The sequence below is a fragment of the Pagrus major genome, chromosome 24 (assembly GCF_040436345.1).
Source record: "Pagrus major chromosome 24, Pma_NU_1.0".
NCBI classification, from domain to species: domain Eukaryota; kingdom Metazoa; phylum Chordata; class Actinopteri; order Spariformes; family Sparidae; genus Pagrus; species Pagrus major.
Genome location: NC_133238.1, coordinates 9,420,744 through 9,436,502, shown reverse-complemented (window position 1 = coordinate 9,436,502; position 15,759 = coordinate 9,420,744). Strand labels below are relative to the sequence as shown.

Here is a 15,759-nt window from a genome sequence, read left to right as displayed (position 1 = left end):
GGAGTCACATTGGTTCGTTTTATTCACTTGCATGCCCCTTGGCTTCCTCTTCATGTTTATAATCTCTTTCCTTTCCCTCTCCTCTCCTCTCCTTTCCTTTCCTTTCTAATCTGCAGGCAACAATTGGTTTCTTAAAGCTCTGTTTGTCTCTTAGATTTAGCAGTCGCCACCCGTCGACAGATTTGTTTCTCAAAGATTTTCAGCACCTGCTCTCAAAGGTTACGTTCACTGTCAAGGAGGCATTTGCCTCCGAGCGTGCAGCACTTTCTGTTCTGATTGAATCCGGTCCCAGGTAGAGACGAGGAGCGTGCCTGCAGCCTCCGCAGCAGGCTGCGGGAAAGTTTGATTGATTGACGAAACTCCGGCACGACTCATTGTTTGCTGTTTTGTAACGCTTTGTGAACGAATGAACGCTTTTATTGTCACTGCGCAATGTACTCAGCAGAAGTGAGCGACTGTCCTTGGCGGTGCAAGAAAGAAAGAGGAGAATGGACGGAGGCAATAATAAAAGAAACGAGATACAAATGCAGGTAGATAATATGTACAAAAGTATAACCCAGGGTGGAAAAATAATTAAAAAAAGAAGTGTTTGTGATAAAAGAATAAGAGTACTCCAAATAGTATGCTATTATACCTACATTAGTGATATATACAAGGGCGTCACTTTGTGTAAAAAGTAATGAGGGCATAAAAAACATGAAAAAGATGAAAAGCATTTTTTAAACGGTCGTCAACATGCACGATCTAAGCGATGTAAAGGAGTCAGAGTGGATATCGGTGGTGAGAAAATTGCGTAATGGATCAAAAGGCATTGCTGCTGCAGACTTGACAATGTGAATAACACTCTAATACTTTGTTCACACAGTTCAACAGCATGGTAATTAATGCTCATATCACATCGACTGTAGAAATAATTTTCAACATTAGAAACTATTTTAGAAAGCAGCACTGTAGTGTGAGTCACTATCTTCACATCTCTATTTCCATTAGTACTTCTACTTCAAGATGCGTACGTATATAAATATACAAAGTTAGTTAGAAGTTCACGTTATGGTTTTATGTGCATATTTCTTAGCAGTAATTTTATATTTTAGCACTTTTTATATTTCAGTACTTGATTTTTTAGTACGTTATATATTTCAACCTTACTGACTCTTTTATTATCTTTCACTGTTTAAATCTTGTTTATATCTACAGGGTGATATCTTCTATTTTACAAGGAGCAACTGTTACAAATGCAATTTCCCCCCAAGGGGATAAATAAAGTTATTCTGATTATTATGTATCGTACAATCAAGCAAAAGAACACATTTATCGCAATCTATTTTGCAAACCTTAGGATATTCCAGCTAGCTAATCAGTCCCATCTAATGTGGTACATTTCTTATAAAGTAGGCCTATATGCTGATCACATCTATTATCTACAGAACAATAACAGTTGCAGGTTGTTGATAGTGTCCTGGGTTAAAATAATGTCATAAAGAATCATCAGCAGGGAGTTTAAACTGCAGGTGCTGATGTAGAGCAGTGTTCTCATTTCAAATAAATAAATAAATAATCCTTTGAAATAAGTGATGGAGAATAAATGTGCTTTTTCAAAAAGTGATGTACCCAGCGTCCAAAGTGTAAATGACACTTATGAATATACATATGATTTATAAACTCTGCTCCAGTAATGACTTTAACTAAAATATTGCACATAACAGTTGGTCATTAAGAATATTGACATTGTTATGCTAAAAGCTGAGTGTGTTGCATGTAATGGGTTAAATAAAGTGAAGACAACTTAAAGGTGCACTACGTAATTTCGAAAATGATATTTCTTTACATTCTCTTGATTCATTTTAGTTAATCTTTGAATGTTTTCACTTAAAATCCTCACGTGTTGCTCCTTCAGTGTTCAAAAATCACATTACTTTTCTCATGTGGTGCATCGCTGCAGCACTTCCATTCACGCTCTGTCTGAATGCTTTGTTTTGGTGCTTGTCTCTTTAAAAAAGGTCCAGAAAAGCCAAGTTGGCTCTGATTGGTCAGCTCTCACAGGCCTGAGAAGGCACCACCGACTCTGTTTCCGCATCAACGCTACAGGTGTTTTTACAACCACAGCCATGCTGCAGGTGGTGACTGTATAGTTGTGACATCACAACCTTACAGAAGTCCTGACGGCACATTTTTTTACAGGGTGCTTGCATTTTTCCCGTGTATTGAACAATTTCATACTTTCACAGTATTTTTATAGGACCTAGACCTGCCTTATAATCAACAAGACATGGAGGTCTCACTATCCAAAATACGGGACCTTTAAGTGGTTATTATTTGTGGTTGAATACAGGAACAAAGCAAATAAGTTGACATTAGCAGTAAAACCACCGTGGGAGAACAGACAAATAAAAGGAGCCAGAACAAAACAAAACAATATGAAGTCTGAGCACTGGACTCGCTGCTTGAGTAGTGATGTTGCGGTGCAGAAACACAACAGGATGAACAGCACTTGCCGAAATGGAAAACAGGCCGCATTCTTTTGGCTTACCACTTCAACAACGCTTTCACCAAATATTCCGCAGCTATTTATTTTCCAGCCCCGGACCAGAAGCCATGTGTTTAACAAGGCTTAGTCTCTCCTCAAATCTATTCATCGCCACTCAGCATGTAAAAAGTCACCAAATCTCCTTTTTTCCAGCAGATCCCAGCGCGGCGCCTGTTGTACATCTGATCCCTTTTGTACGGCGGGCATAAGAGGGGGCGAGCAGACAACAATATGGAGAAAGTCGAGGATACGTTACATCGCAAGGGGGTAATAGGAGGTTGTAATGGATCCGTGGAGGTTTCAGAATGGTAAATATTAGGAACTGCCTGTTCGGGAGTGCGCGGGGGGAAGGAATTTCGAAAAGGGGTCATGGTCGGTCACTTGCAGAGAGCTCTTATCGGCTATCTGGAGACGCTATCTGTCACGCAACTGGATAGACAGGAGTCCTCTTTGACTCGGATGGCATATGTGTCACTCAACAGGCATGCCTTTATGTACGCCGCTCGCCTCGCTCGCTGTCACTCTGTCACTCCAGATTACCCAGCTCTTGCGCTTTTTAAAATCCCATCCTCGGACATGGCTGCGGCGATGTTTCTTGAACGCTCCTCTCTTTGCCCTCTCACTTCCCCCCCCCCTTACTGTCATTTTCCTCCGTAACACTACCTGTCCCTCATTGTCTCTTTGTGTGCATGACGTTGTAGACAGCGCATGAACTTGAATTCAAGTGTCATGCATCTCCTCCACTTTGATCAGACGTGGCTATTGTCTGGCCCCTCCGAGACACAGTCTGGAATTGCCTCCTGATATGCCCCCACTCTGGTAAAGTGAGATGTGAGCCCCCTCTGTGCTCCCGCAAACACAGGGGGCTTTTGTGTGTACATGTGTGTGTGAGCGCGGTGGCCGAGAGCACATTAGCATGGTTTGCTAGCCTGCACACTAATGCAGAGAGATGCCCTATAATAGCCAGGGTTCATTCAGAGTCATTCTCCCACAGATTTCGGCAGGAACATTCTATATGGTGGAGGAAAAAACAAAAAGGGGGGAAAACCTCCATAGATCCGGAGACCTGATAAGTGTCCCCCCCCCTCGTTCAGTCACAAAGAGCGGCCATATCTTATTCCCCCATACTCCACAAGTATCACTGTTTAACGCACTCATAGAAACACCCACGCCATTTCATAGCGGCCAATTAAATTAATGAATGGGCCGTTTTGATCCGCGGCCGGTAGAATTTCACCACTTCGACTCTTGTCAACAAAAGCCTAATTATTTTTTCTTCACCGCCATGTCGCCACTTGCCAGCGAAAAAAAAAAGGGGGGGGGGGAGAAAAAAAACACACACCACTGCTGAAACACTGACAACATCCTCTCATTATGTTAAGTTTATTTGTTTTTTCAAACGCTGAAAAGTGTCTTATTTTTCTTCCGATGGGGAAAAAAAAATAGCTCGTGTCTGATTAGAAGAGGAGAGAACGGAGGGGAGAAAATGAGGGGAGAGACTGAAAAGAGAGAAGGTTGAGTGATTCAAATGAGTGCTTTGGATATGCCCGGGGTTTAAGAGCCTTAAGAAATACAGCCAAAATGAAACAGGCAGCGGAGCACAGAGGGAAGGCTGCCATCCACAGCACTGTTATTTCCCAGTAGTCGTACAGAGGCACGTTTCCAAGAGAAAAAAACCTTTTCATTAACTATTAAGCCGCTCTGAATATAAAAGATATGATTATTAATGCTTTATAACTGTTTTTGAAATAGTGCTTTTCAAGTGCCACCTGCAGCGCATGAAATGAAGTGTATTCTCAATGTCAAATTTAAATGTTATCCTCTCAATGGGGATGCATCTTTGAAGAGTAACAGTCTTAATTTTAATGGTAAAATAATGCCGTAGCTCTGCAGATCATCTGAAGGGTTGTTTAAATATCCCGTGTTTTTATGTATCATAACTGACGTAACCCATGTCCAGTGAGCACAAAAGGTAGGCCTCACTTACGGAGAGTAAATAAAGGATGAAGCGAAACATCTCCTAAGCATATGTCCGCAAAAATTCGCCCCGACAAGCAAACTAAACATTCCTGCGTAATTGCTGTCTAAAACTGTAAGGGCCAGGAGGGCTGCTGAAGTAGAAGACAAGGGCTGTTCCTCAGCAGAACATCTGTGCTTAACCTGAGCTTGACCTAACATGTTCACTAATCTGCTAAATTCCAGCCAGAGGTTTGAGGCTCGCGAGCTGATGGATGGTGCTGAAAAATGTAATTATTGAAAATAACAGTGAAGATGGATGGGCATGAACTTGGACAAACATGGTCACTCTCAAATAGTTTAACTCGGTTCATTTGGGTTTATAACGTTAGCTAACAGCAATCATGACTACCAATCCTTAAGGTCAAGTTTGGGATAAAATGCCTGAGAGCATCACTCTGAACAAAATGTCACTTGAACTAAATTTTTAAAATATGAAATGAAAAAAAATGTCACGTGAGTTGGACATTCCACAAGTGATGAAGCATTCGAACGAAAATTCCCCACATGTGGAAATAAAAAGCGGCATATAAAATCACGTGAGATTTGCTTCTTCACATGTGAATTCAAGATTTTCACACAATAAGATGTCACATGTGAACTGTTTTTTTTTGTTGATCGTGATTGGATTGTTTCACATAAGAATTTGTGAACTGCATACAACACATTCATGTGTGATTGACTTTTTTCACATATGGTTTAAAAGTTCACATTTTCCACATATTTTACATATAATTGGAAACTTTCATGTGAACTAAAACTTGTGAAACATTTACATGTAATCAGGTACTGACATATGAAAAAGCAAATTTAACCTTTCACGTGCCAGATTTTGTTATATGAAAAAAGCAAATGATTGGTGAAAATATCCACTGTTTATATGTATATTTTCACATGTGACGTGTCTTTTTTTCACGTGTTAAAATGTTACTTTCCAAGTGGAAATAGTCAATGTCAAATGGATATTTACACAAGTGATTTTTCACGTGTATTAAAAATTCCACATATGAGATTGACAGTTTCAGAAATGAATGACACTGCTTCATATGGCTGCTTTCTTCACATGTGAATACAATTTTCTACATGCATATAGAATAAAAATGCCACATAGATTTATGTGGAATTTGCTTCTCATCATATGAATTTCCACCTGTCCACACATAGTCCACACCATTCACCCTATTACAAGACACTGTACCATCAAAAGGATTTAGAAGCTATTATTTTAATGTAAAGAAGTTACATGATGTTGCTTTAATAAGCGATTGGCCCTACGTTCATACATGATTGGCTTTTTTCGCAGGTGTATTAGAGTTCCCAAATGTGGAAGCATTGTATTCTGCATCATTACCGTAACAACTTAAGGGAAACCTGATTGACACTGGTATGTTTCACTGCTTGAAAGCCAAGTACATCCATTAGATGATGAAGCAAATGGAACTCAGGTCAGGTTTGCATGTAACAATGTCAGTGAAAGGCTGAACAAGTCATTTGAATTACAAAGCATGAGAATCAACTGATTGGGATGAAAATACTGTATCAGAGTAATTACATCAGTTGTCGGTTCCTCAGCTGATTATTTCATCTGAATATGCGTCAATCAGCCACACATTTAATTTATTACAATTTTATTCAAGTAATCATTTAATTCAGTTTCTTCCACTCGGCACATCATTTCTTCATGTCATATTATGTCATTCTGGAATCGACAATATGAGCTATGTAATTTTTTGATGAATTCTTAAGTTATTGTGTTTCCGTGCATTACATTGTGATAATTAAGATGTTTGGCATCGTGATTTGTCATGCATAATCCGCCTTGTAGCTGCGCTTTAGACAGTCAGTCTAGTCGGGATGATTACACAGTAGTGAGCGGGGATAAACATCTCCATATGGTCTTTAACATAAAAGCCTAAATGGATTAGCCCAGGTTAACAGATATGCAAACATGACATGTGTAAGGATAATACACCTCCCACAGACACGTACCTCAGCAGGAGCGTAATCCGTGATAAACTGCGACCAGCTTGTCGGTAAATTAGCTCATCATGACTCGAGATTACAACCGAGGATGGCGAGAGACTGATGCAGCAGGATACAGTGGCACCTGGACAATAAAGTTTACAATTTGAACTCTGATTGCTGCCAACAAAAACAAGTTATTCAGCTTGTTGTTGCTGCTTGTGAACCTGAGCTTGGCTATTCAGCCTGCCAACTCCTGAGCTTGTGATGTTTGCTGGCCAAAAACACTATTTGTATTGTCAACCAGGTGTCATGCATTTTATTAGCTAAAGTGATACTGCACATAAACCTTTAAAATAACAAAACCTGTCCAACTCTGCCTTTTTTCCAAATACCCTTTTACTTATTCCACATTGATTTAAAAGCTGCACTTGCCAACATGGAAAGGGAAACCAACCACTCAACACTTTGGCAGCCATGATGTAAGCAGCCTTATGTGGATTCTAATTCAGTAGATTTTTGAGATTATATTTCAACGTGAGTCTGGAGCCATGCTACAGTAGCAGCTCTATGAAGCTGTGGTAACGCTTTCTTTTACAGTACGGTAATAACCAGCTAATTACCTGGTAATAAGATGTATTTACTAGGTAATAACCAGGTAATTAAATGCAATTACCAAGTACTTACCAGGTAATTACCAAGTACTTACCAGGTTATTACCAGGTAATTACACAGTATTTACAAGATATTTTCCTGACTACTACCAGGCATTTACCCAATAATTACCTGGTAGATACACAGTAATTGTAGATTGTAGATTTTAAACCCGGTAGTTAAAAATATTTACCTGATATTTATCTGGTAAATACCAACAAGTTACCTGGTATTTACCCAATAATTACCAGGTAGATATCCTGCAATTGCATATTGTAGACTATAAACCCACTGAATGTGTCTATATGTGACTTTGTTAGGGTGATAATAACTTAGATATTTACCTGGTAATTACCAGGTATTTACTCAAAATGATCACATATTTACCTGGTAACTACCACTTATTTACGTGGTAGTTACCTGATACTTACCTGGTAAATACCAACTAGTTATCTAGTATTTACTAGAAATATACTGAAAACTACCAGGTATTTATCCGGGAGTTATAGATTATGTATTACCAGTCAACCTGTGTGGTGACAGTGAGGGTATAACTTGCAACTATTTACCAAGTAATTACTTTCTAATTACCCAGTAGTTACAATTTACATTATCAGGTAAAACCTTGTGAATTACCCTGTAAGGAAGGTGGAACTGTACTGTAAAAGGAAGCGTGGTTTGTTTCAATGATATTACCATGTACTTTCCTGGTAACTGTAGATTATAATCCTGTGTAGTTTTGAACATGGTACCTGGCAAAAACTCCCATATCTCCCTGATAATTATCAGGTAAATATCGGGGTGATATCAGAGTTTTACAGAGTAGTTACCCTGTAAGGAAGGTGGAATTGTACTGTAAAAGGAAGCGTGGTTTGTTTCAATTATATTACCATGTACTTTCTTGGTAACTGTAGATTATAATCCTGTGTAGTTTTGAACATGGTACCTGGCAAAAACTCCCATATCTCCCTGATAATTATCAGGTAAATATCGGGGTGATATCAGAGTTTTACAGAGTAGTTACCCTGTAAGGAAGGTGGAATTGTACTGTAAAAGGAAGCGTGGTTTGTTTCAATGATATTACCATGTACTTTCCTTTACATAAAGATACAATGCATTTTGTTACACTCCTTCACACAACCTGTGACAAAAAAAGAGTTTAATTTTAATCTTAATCTGCAAAAACACAAGACAAGAGTAACTTCAATACATAAAGTACAACACAGTGGCGTAGCTTTCAAGTGTATTTCAAAACAAGTAGGACATGTTATAAACAAGTGCAAAAAGTTCAAAGTGCAGTTGCATCTTGTATGAAATGTAAAATAAAATGAGTAAGGCTGACAACATCCTTGTGGAAATTATTGAACAATATCAAACTACTGCACTATAGAGCTTGACCCATCACTTGGGAATTTTGTATTTGATGGGGAGCAGCTCTGTGGCCTTCCTCATTTTTTCAATTTTTTCCTGCAGGGGTTTGTTGGCATCTACAAATTCCTTGCATAATTTTGCATAGTACTAGTGTTTTATTCAATCGGAAAACGATGACAACAGAGGTGAACACAACGCAGTCCAGTACTTCATCACTGGTTACACTTTGTAAAATGCTCTTATGTCTTTAAATAGGCGTCCAAGAATGCCCTTCCTATGCTCTTTCCCGAGCCAGTGGTTCCACTCGATGAACCTTAAGTTCATCTTCAAGGCCTTCTCTGTCAGGTTCCCCCTGTACCTGTAGATGTCCTCCTTATAAGTCCGCCATGCCCGTTCAACGTGCTGTGTGTGAGCACCAGTCCCAGGGTGGACAAAATACCTTTGGTGGTTTACCTGGTAGTGTATGTAGCCGTCATGGGACAACTGGTTGTAGGAACGCCAGCAATCACTAATGATTTCACTTCCAGGTCTAACATATTTTCTAATGATTGGGAGCAATCTCCTCCTGGATCGATTTTCAACCAGTTTTAAAACAGGGCGTCTGCGGGACCGCCTGACTTCCATCATCCCAAAGACCCACGAGCGACGTCGCCAGGTCTTTCCAAATCGTCCACGTCCATACTGAAAATAAACAAAATGTCATGCTTAAAGGCAGTCCAACTTAAATGCAACATTTGAGAATGTTAAAGTCGCAATCGCATTGGTGCTTTATAGATTGTAGATGGTTTTTGAGTGGACTATCCCTTTCATTTCTTTAAAACCTATTGTCCTTGTTTTAACAGCTACTAAATACTGCACCATACAACACAAAACAGAAATTGATACTTTATTAACAAAATACAAGCTTACCTTTCTTTTGTGTCTGAACTTGCTCTCATCTATCGCTACGAAAGCTCTTCTCCCTCCAATTTGCATTTCCCTTCTTCTCTCTAGTCGTCTGACTGCTGCACAGCAAATTTCACGTAGAAGTGTAGTCACCCTAGTCAGTGATTTGCTGCTCCCACATACTCCATCCTCTAGCATATCCACATGTCTGCGCCTCAAACCCTGTGAGAAACTGACCCAAAAAAGAGGACAACTATGTATTAGCAACAAGGATGGGAGAGTTTTGGAGTCAGGGAGGGGAAATTATAGTTAGGTTGGTGCCTATGATAGCCATTGTGCATGTTGTACATGTTGGGATGGATGAACATGTGTGATTTCTTGGATTTTTTTGGATTGACTATGTAATATGTGTATGCAGTTAGCTATTTATATTAAGACACACTGTGTACATCATGGTATCTGCATGTACAGTATCAGGTCAGCCTGATTGGAATAGTCTTAAGATAAAATTAAATTAACTAAGACGCAAGAAAAAGCCAATGTTGTTTAATCAGCTCTCACTGGGCGTTAATATTGCGTAACAAAACACATTTATGCATCTTGCAAGAGAGCATAAGAGATAAATGTTTAACTTGTCAAAATATGTAGTGTTACATCATGCCTACAAAGCTATTTGAACTGAAGTGAGAGGCAGAGAGAGAGAGCAACCAACCTGTGCATGATTTTCATCCATGATGATAATGACATGTGAGACCAAGAGAATATTGAGCCATCTCTGATGGACCTTGTGATATTCCTGCCCCTGTGAATTGATTTTCTGCAGCTCCTGTAACATAACATACATGACCACAATTGAAACAAGCACCAGGCTTTTTATGCTAAAGGACCCGTATACAGGGCCTCTAGTGCTGAAGAGGTAACTGTATTTGCTGTACTATTCTTGCAGAAAAAAAAAAAAAAGTATTTCAATAATTCATTCAACATAGCAAGTATGCACTGTAAGATAGTTAGAAGGAGTTAACACCTACATAATGATAGTACATTAGATTGTCAATATGGTCATTTTTAGGAGGAAAACAAATGCAACTTGCCATTGACTTCAATGTATAATAATAATAATAATAATAATAATAATAATAATAATAATAATAATAATACTAATAATAATAAAGAATAAGAAGAAGGATGTGTGGCAATGATCCCTTACCACCGATAGCCATCCTTGGTCGTGTTTGTTCTTTTGAATTTCATTTTGTTGTTGCAAACAGGGCATCTTTTTTTCTTTGCCAATAGCCTCTCCTCCTGGAGCCATCCTATCAACTGTTTACGTCCTTGCGCTGTCCTCTCAAGTAATCTTCTTATCAAAGTCATATTACGTACGGTTTGCAGAGTAGTGAGTCTCAAACTGCACAGACTCGCATTTCCGAGGGTCTCTTCGCGGGCATTCAACGAAGTACACGTAATGACGCAATGACGCATGATACGTCGCACACGGAAACGTGAGGGGACAAGCAACTTGGATGCAAGCGAAGATAATTCAATAACGTTTTGATGCAAATTGCAGTCGGGCCACCACCCACGGATCTTCTGCAATACCTCCACCTTGGTAAGAAAGACATGCGACCCCCCTTTTCTCCATTTACTTGAACTTTTTGGATAAATTGTACTTCTTAGAGTCTTGATTAACTTTGTGAGGAAGAGAGAGAGAGAGAGAGAGAGAGAGAGAGAGAGAGAGAGAGTTTACGCGCGCTCTGCACCGCGTGTAGCAAAAGTAGACAGACACAAAGTCGAGGAGAGGGCCGATGGTTTGTTGGTTGAAGGTGAGGAAAAACAGACTCCACTCTCATATAATATTCTCAGTAGGCTACATGTCAGGTGTCGTGTTTTCACGTGTTTGTCACGAGTTTGTCTGGTGCGACTAAATGTATCCACATTTGTATTGTCCTGAGCTGTCGGTCTGTCTTTACTCTTTAGCTTCCTTGCGTTTATCAGCTGTCTGTATTCACACTGGTTTATTAGCTGCTACATTACAAGCCACATGATCAGTTAAGTATTGACACGAAATCAAATGTCCAGGTGATGTTACCTGAGGTAACTATAATGAGATTCAATTCTGTGAACAAAACAAACAACAATATAATAGCATCCGCTAAACAGAACATGATGAAAAGCTTTAATATAACTGAGTATTAACAGTATGATAATAACAGCTTTGACACATAGGCTTCATGTCCTGCTTATTAAAAGATTAGGATGAATGTAGTTTATTGGAGAATACATAACAGCACTTTGACTATTTGTCCTCTACACTTTATTCATTAATTTGATTATTTTACAGACAATAATTTAATTTTTTTTTAAATCCTAAAAATAAGTACAGTATTTACAATACATAGCCTACCTATCTGAAAAATGTTTGTGCCAGTGACCCCTATACAAGATCTGTGTTGTTAAAATGTTTAGAAAATATTCCAATTTGGGTTAGTGTTTAAAATATTTTTTGTTGCTATATTAACTAGCCTAATTATTAACTAATTTTGCTAGGGACTTCCCAGACTGGAACCCCCTCAAGGACCCCTGGAGGTCTCTGGGCCCCACTTTGAGAACTACCATGATAAAAACACTATTATTTATGTATATTATTACATTCTAGAGATACATTAAGCCTAGGACTTGTCAGAGAGACTTTTTTAATCATAGCTGAGAATTTTCTATTCATACAGAAGAGAGATTAAATACACATATGCGTTGTGAACTTGTAGATTGACTGTTTTCACTACTACTTAAAAGTGGAGGTTTTTTGATGAAATTCTCTTGACCATGTTTACAAATGTCTTTTTACTTTCTGAAAAATGTATCTTAATATATTTCCTTTACCCCTTATAGTCATGCCGAACACACGTAAAACCAAAAGAAAGCAGCACACTGCACCAGAGGAGAACCCTGCAATGTCGATCCAGTCTGACAATGACCAGGTGATTCAGTCTGACAATGATGGTAAGATAAACCATTTTAAGTTTTCCCCATAACCAGTCGTAACCATAAACTAATGGCTTTTTATTCAATCTTTGTTGTACATACAGTGGTCTTGCATGGCGCCAGGCTGTTAGGAACTCTATTCTTAAAGACGAGCTAAACAACCTAAATTATTTTTATCTTAATTTTAGTTCACATACCCGGGTATTCAGGGACCTACAAAGCTTAGAAGTGTAAATGAAATAGAACAGCTTATGACTGAACACAAATTTGGGAGTGAACACGGTGAAATAATAAGATTATCTTAACATGATAAGTATTTAATACATCTTTTTGCACTATTTTTAGTTGAAGAGATTCAACAAAATGCACCAACAAAAGCACCAACAAAGGCACCAACCATGGCAAAGTTAAAGGGTGACTTTCAAAAATTAAAAGGGGAGAACCATCTACTGAAGGAAGAAATCCGTCTCTTGAAAGAGGAGAACCGATTCCTGAAAGAGCAGCGTGACTTCAACCGAGAGAAGGCTCTCCACACAGAGGTCGGCCACACAACTTCAAAAGGTATCTATACTGTTCCTCCCGAAACCAACATGGAAGGCTGTAAATACAATCTAAAGGAGTCTATGGAACAATGTTTTTGTGTTAAAATAAGTTTTAAATGGCTCTATATTCTGACAGCAATCACTGAAAGAGTGTTTAGTCAGTGACTTGAAATCTCCAAACCCTCGCTATCCGCTATCTCTCTTCTGTAGTCCTGGATGCACGGCTGACATATCTCTGCAACTGCAACCATTGTATCTTTTCACCCGAATCCACCACACCATCCGCGAGTCTCTACGAGGTCCGGTTGCCGTAATACGTCCGCCCTGCATGCAGCACTACAGGAGAGAGAACCATTTTTTAGACTGTGGGGACCAAGGTTGACCACAAAATGTTTTTCAATTTCAATTTATTTAAAAGGGACAGTGTACAGTTCAAACATAAATGTTGCCATTTGATGCACTACACCAGATTATAGCTTTAAGCTAATTTGCAGGTCAAATTACAGGTCACATTAAAAATACAACACAATAACAGGACAGATAAAACAGTATACAGGGATAATTAAAACACTATAGCCACAACAACATAGCTACACACGTCTGTGTGCAACCCCACGCCCACACAATTTTAATTTCATTTTACTTCTAACATTTTATTTTTTCTAAATTTAAGGGCAACGCAAAATGAGGAATGGGGATTCCTCTGACTCTTCTGACTCAGATGACTCAGATGACTCTTATAAGGATCGGAAGAGGAAGAAGAAGAAGAAACACAAAAAACATGGGTCTTCAGACTCCTCTGATGACGACTGGAAGAAGAGCAAATCCAAAAAACCCTCATCCTTTGGAAAGAGAGGTAACCCATCATCTGGAAAAAGATGGCTCACATTTCTATTGCTTCTGGACTACACTGTTGTTTACATTACACTTCAGCAATATTATTAACCATTTATTTCTTAATTAATTTTTTTAAATGCCCCCAAGAGTTGGTAAATGCACCCCATTTTATACATTGAAGGCAAACGTTTAATTTGTTTTTTTTATTTTTATTACATTACATTGAAGCTAGATGACCTGGTATGCTAATGGCTTTTTGCATAGAGCTTTCAGACTCCTGTCACATGGACCTATCAAGGTCTACCGAAGATGTTCATGTTAGTGGAAGCATCTTTTATTGTGACACTGCAGTCACATTTAAATCATAATTTCAGTGTAGCATGCTCATGTATTGATTTTTTTTGATGTGGCATAATGCTAAGGTAACACTCTCCCCTCCACCCAAACACAATTTTATATAGGCTATATTTACCAGAGTCAAGGCTGGCCCTATTACCAAACAGCTATGTAGAGAGTATCCACAGCTGTATCAATTTAACCATGGAGTGAAGAAGAGTAGTGCACTGCAGACACAAGATGACTGGTTTAACCCCTGATCTTCATGTCATGTCAGGATTATAAATATATTTGGAATTATTACACAGTGTTAATCTATATTTTGTTTTGATGATCTGTTTTGTAGTTCTGAGCCCAGAGGACGTTGTCCACCGCTACAAAGCGGTCCTGAAAGTGTTCAGGCGAAACCGCAGCATGACCAACACCTGTGAACAACTCGGAGTGGACAGGAACACAATTGCGGGGACTGCGGTCATCGCAGATGTCATCATGGCCACAGAGGGCGAAGACTTTGGGGAGCTGCCCCTCTTCAAAGAGAAACAGACATTAGCCAACTACGCAAAATTATGCAAGGAATTTGTAGATGCCAACAAACCCCTGCAAGAAAAAATCGAAAAAATGAGGAAGGCCACAGAGCTGCTCCCCATCAAATACAAAATTCCCAAGTGATGGGTCAAGCTCTATAGTGCAGTAAGTTGATATTGTTCAATAATTTCCACAAGGATGTTGTCAGCCTTACTCATTTTATTTTACATTTCATACAAGATGCAACTGCACTTTGAACTTTTTGCACTTGTTTATAACATGTCCTACTTGTTTTGAAATACACTTGAAAGCTACGCCACTGTGTTGTACTTTATGTATTGAAGTTACTCTTGTCTTGTGTTTTTGCAGATAAAGATTAAAATTAAACTCTTTTTTTGTCACAGGTTGTGTGAAGGAGTGTAACAAAATGCATTGTATCTTTATGTAAAGGAAAGTACATGGTAATATCATTGAAACAAACCACGCTTCCTTTTACAGTACAATTCCACCTTCCTTACAGGGTAACTACTCTGTAAAACTCTGATATCACCCCGATATTTACCTGATAATTATCAGGGAGATATGGGAGTTTTTGCCAAGTACCATGTTCAAAACTACACAGGATTATAATCTACAGTTACCAGGAAAGTACATGGTAATATCATTGAAACAAACCACGCTTCCTTTTACAGTACAATTCCACCTTCCTTACAGGGTAACTACTCTGTAAAACTCTGATATCACCCCGATATTTACCTGATAATTATCAGGGAGATATGGGAGTTTTTGCCAGGTACCATGTTCAAAACTACACAGGATTATAATCTACAGTTACCAAGAAAGTACATGGTAATATAATTGAAACAAACCACGCTTCCTTTTACAGTACAATTCCACCTTCCTTACAGGGTAACTACTCTGTAAAACTCTGATATCACCCCGATATTTACCTGATAATTATCAGGGAGATATGGGAGTTTTTGCCAAGTACCATGTTCAAAACTACACAGGATTATAATCTACAGTTACCAGGAAAGTACATGGTAATATCATTGAAACAAACCACGCTTCCTTTTACAGTACAATTCCACCTTCCTTACAGGGTAACTACTCTGTAAAACTCTG

The 15,759-nt window shown here is 38.8% G+C and overlaps 1 protein-coding gene across 1 annotated transcript; it reads left to right on the top strand.

Moving 5' to 3' along the window:
- The first annotated feature begins 10,930 nt into the window (after positions 1–10,930).
- Positions 10,931–14,948, top strand: LOC140992348 (uncharacterized). The gene is made up of 5 exons (XM_073462652.1): positions 10,931–11,021; positions 12,302–12,412; positions 12,740–12,955; positions 13,610–13,792; positions 14,456–14,948. The coding sequence occupies exons 1-5, from the start codon at positions 10,967–10,969 to the stop codon at positions 14,776–14,778; spliced, it is 888 nt and encodes a 295-aa protein (XP_073318753.1). The 5' UTR covers positions 10,931–10,966; the 3' UTR covers positions 14,779–14,948.
- Positions 14,949–15,759: the final 811 nt, after the last annotated feature.

Bases quoted from the DNA above. Each gene is read 5' to 3' on its own strand.
- LOC140992348 (XM_073462652.1), top strand. From the start codon at position 10,967: ATGCAAATTGCAGTCGGGCCACCACCCACGGATCTTCTGCAATACCTC. The intron at 11,022-12,301 runs GTAAGAAAGACA...TACCCCTTATAG, and splicing joins TCTGCAATACCTCCACCTTG to TCATGCCGAACACACGTAAA. The intron at 12,956-13,609 runs GTATCTATACTG...TCTAAATTTAAG, and splicing joins CGGCCACACAACTTCAAAAG to GGCAACGCAAAATGAGGAAT.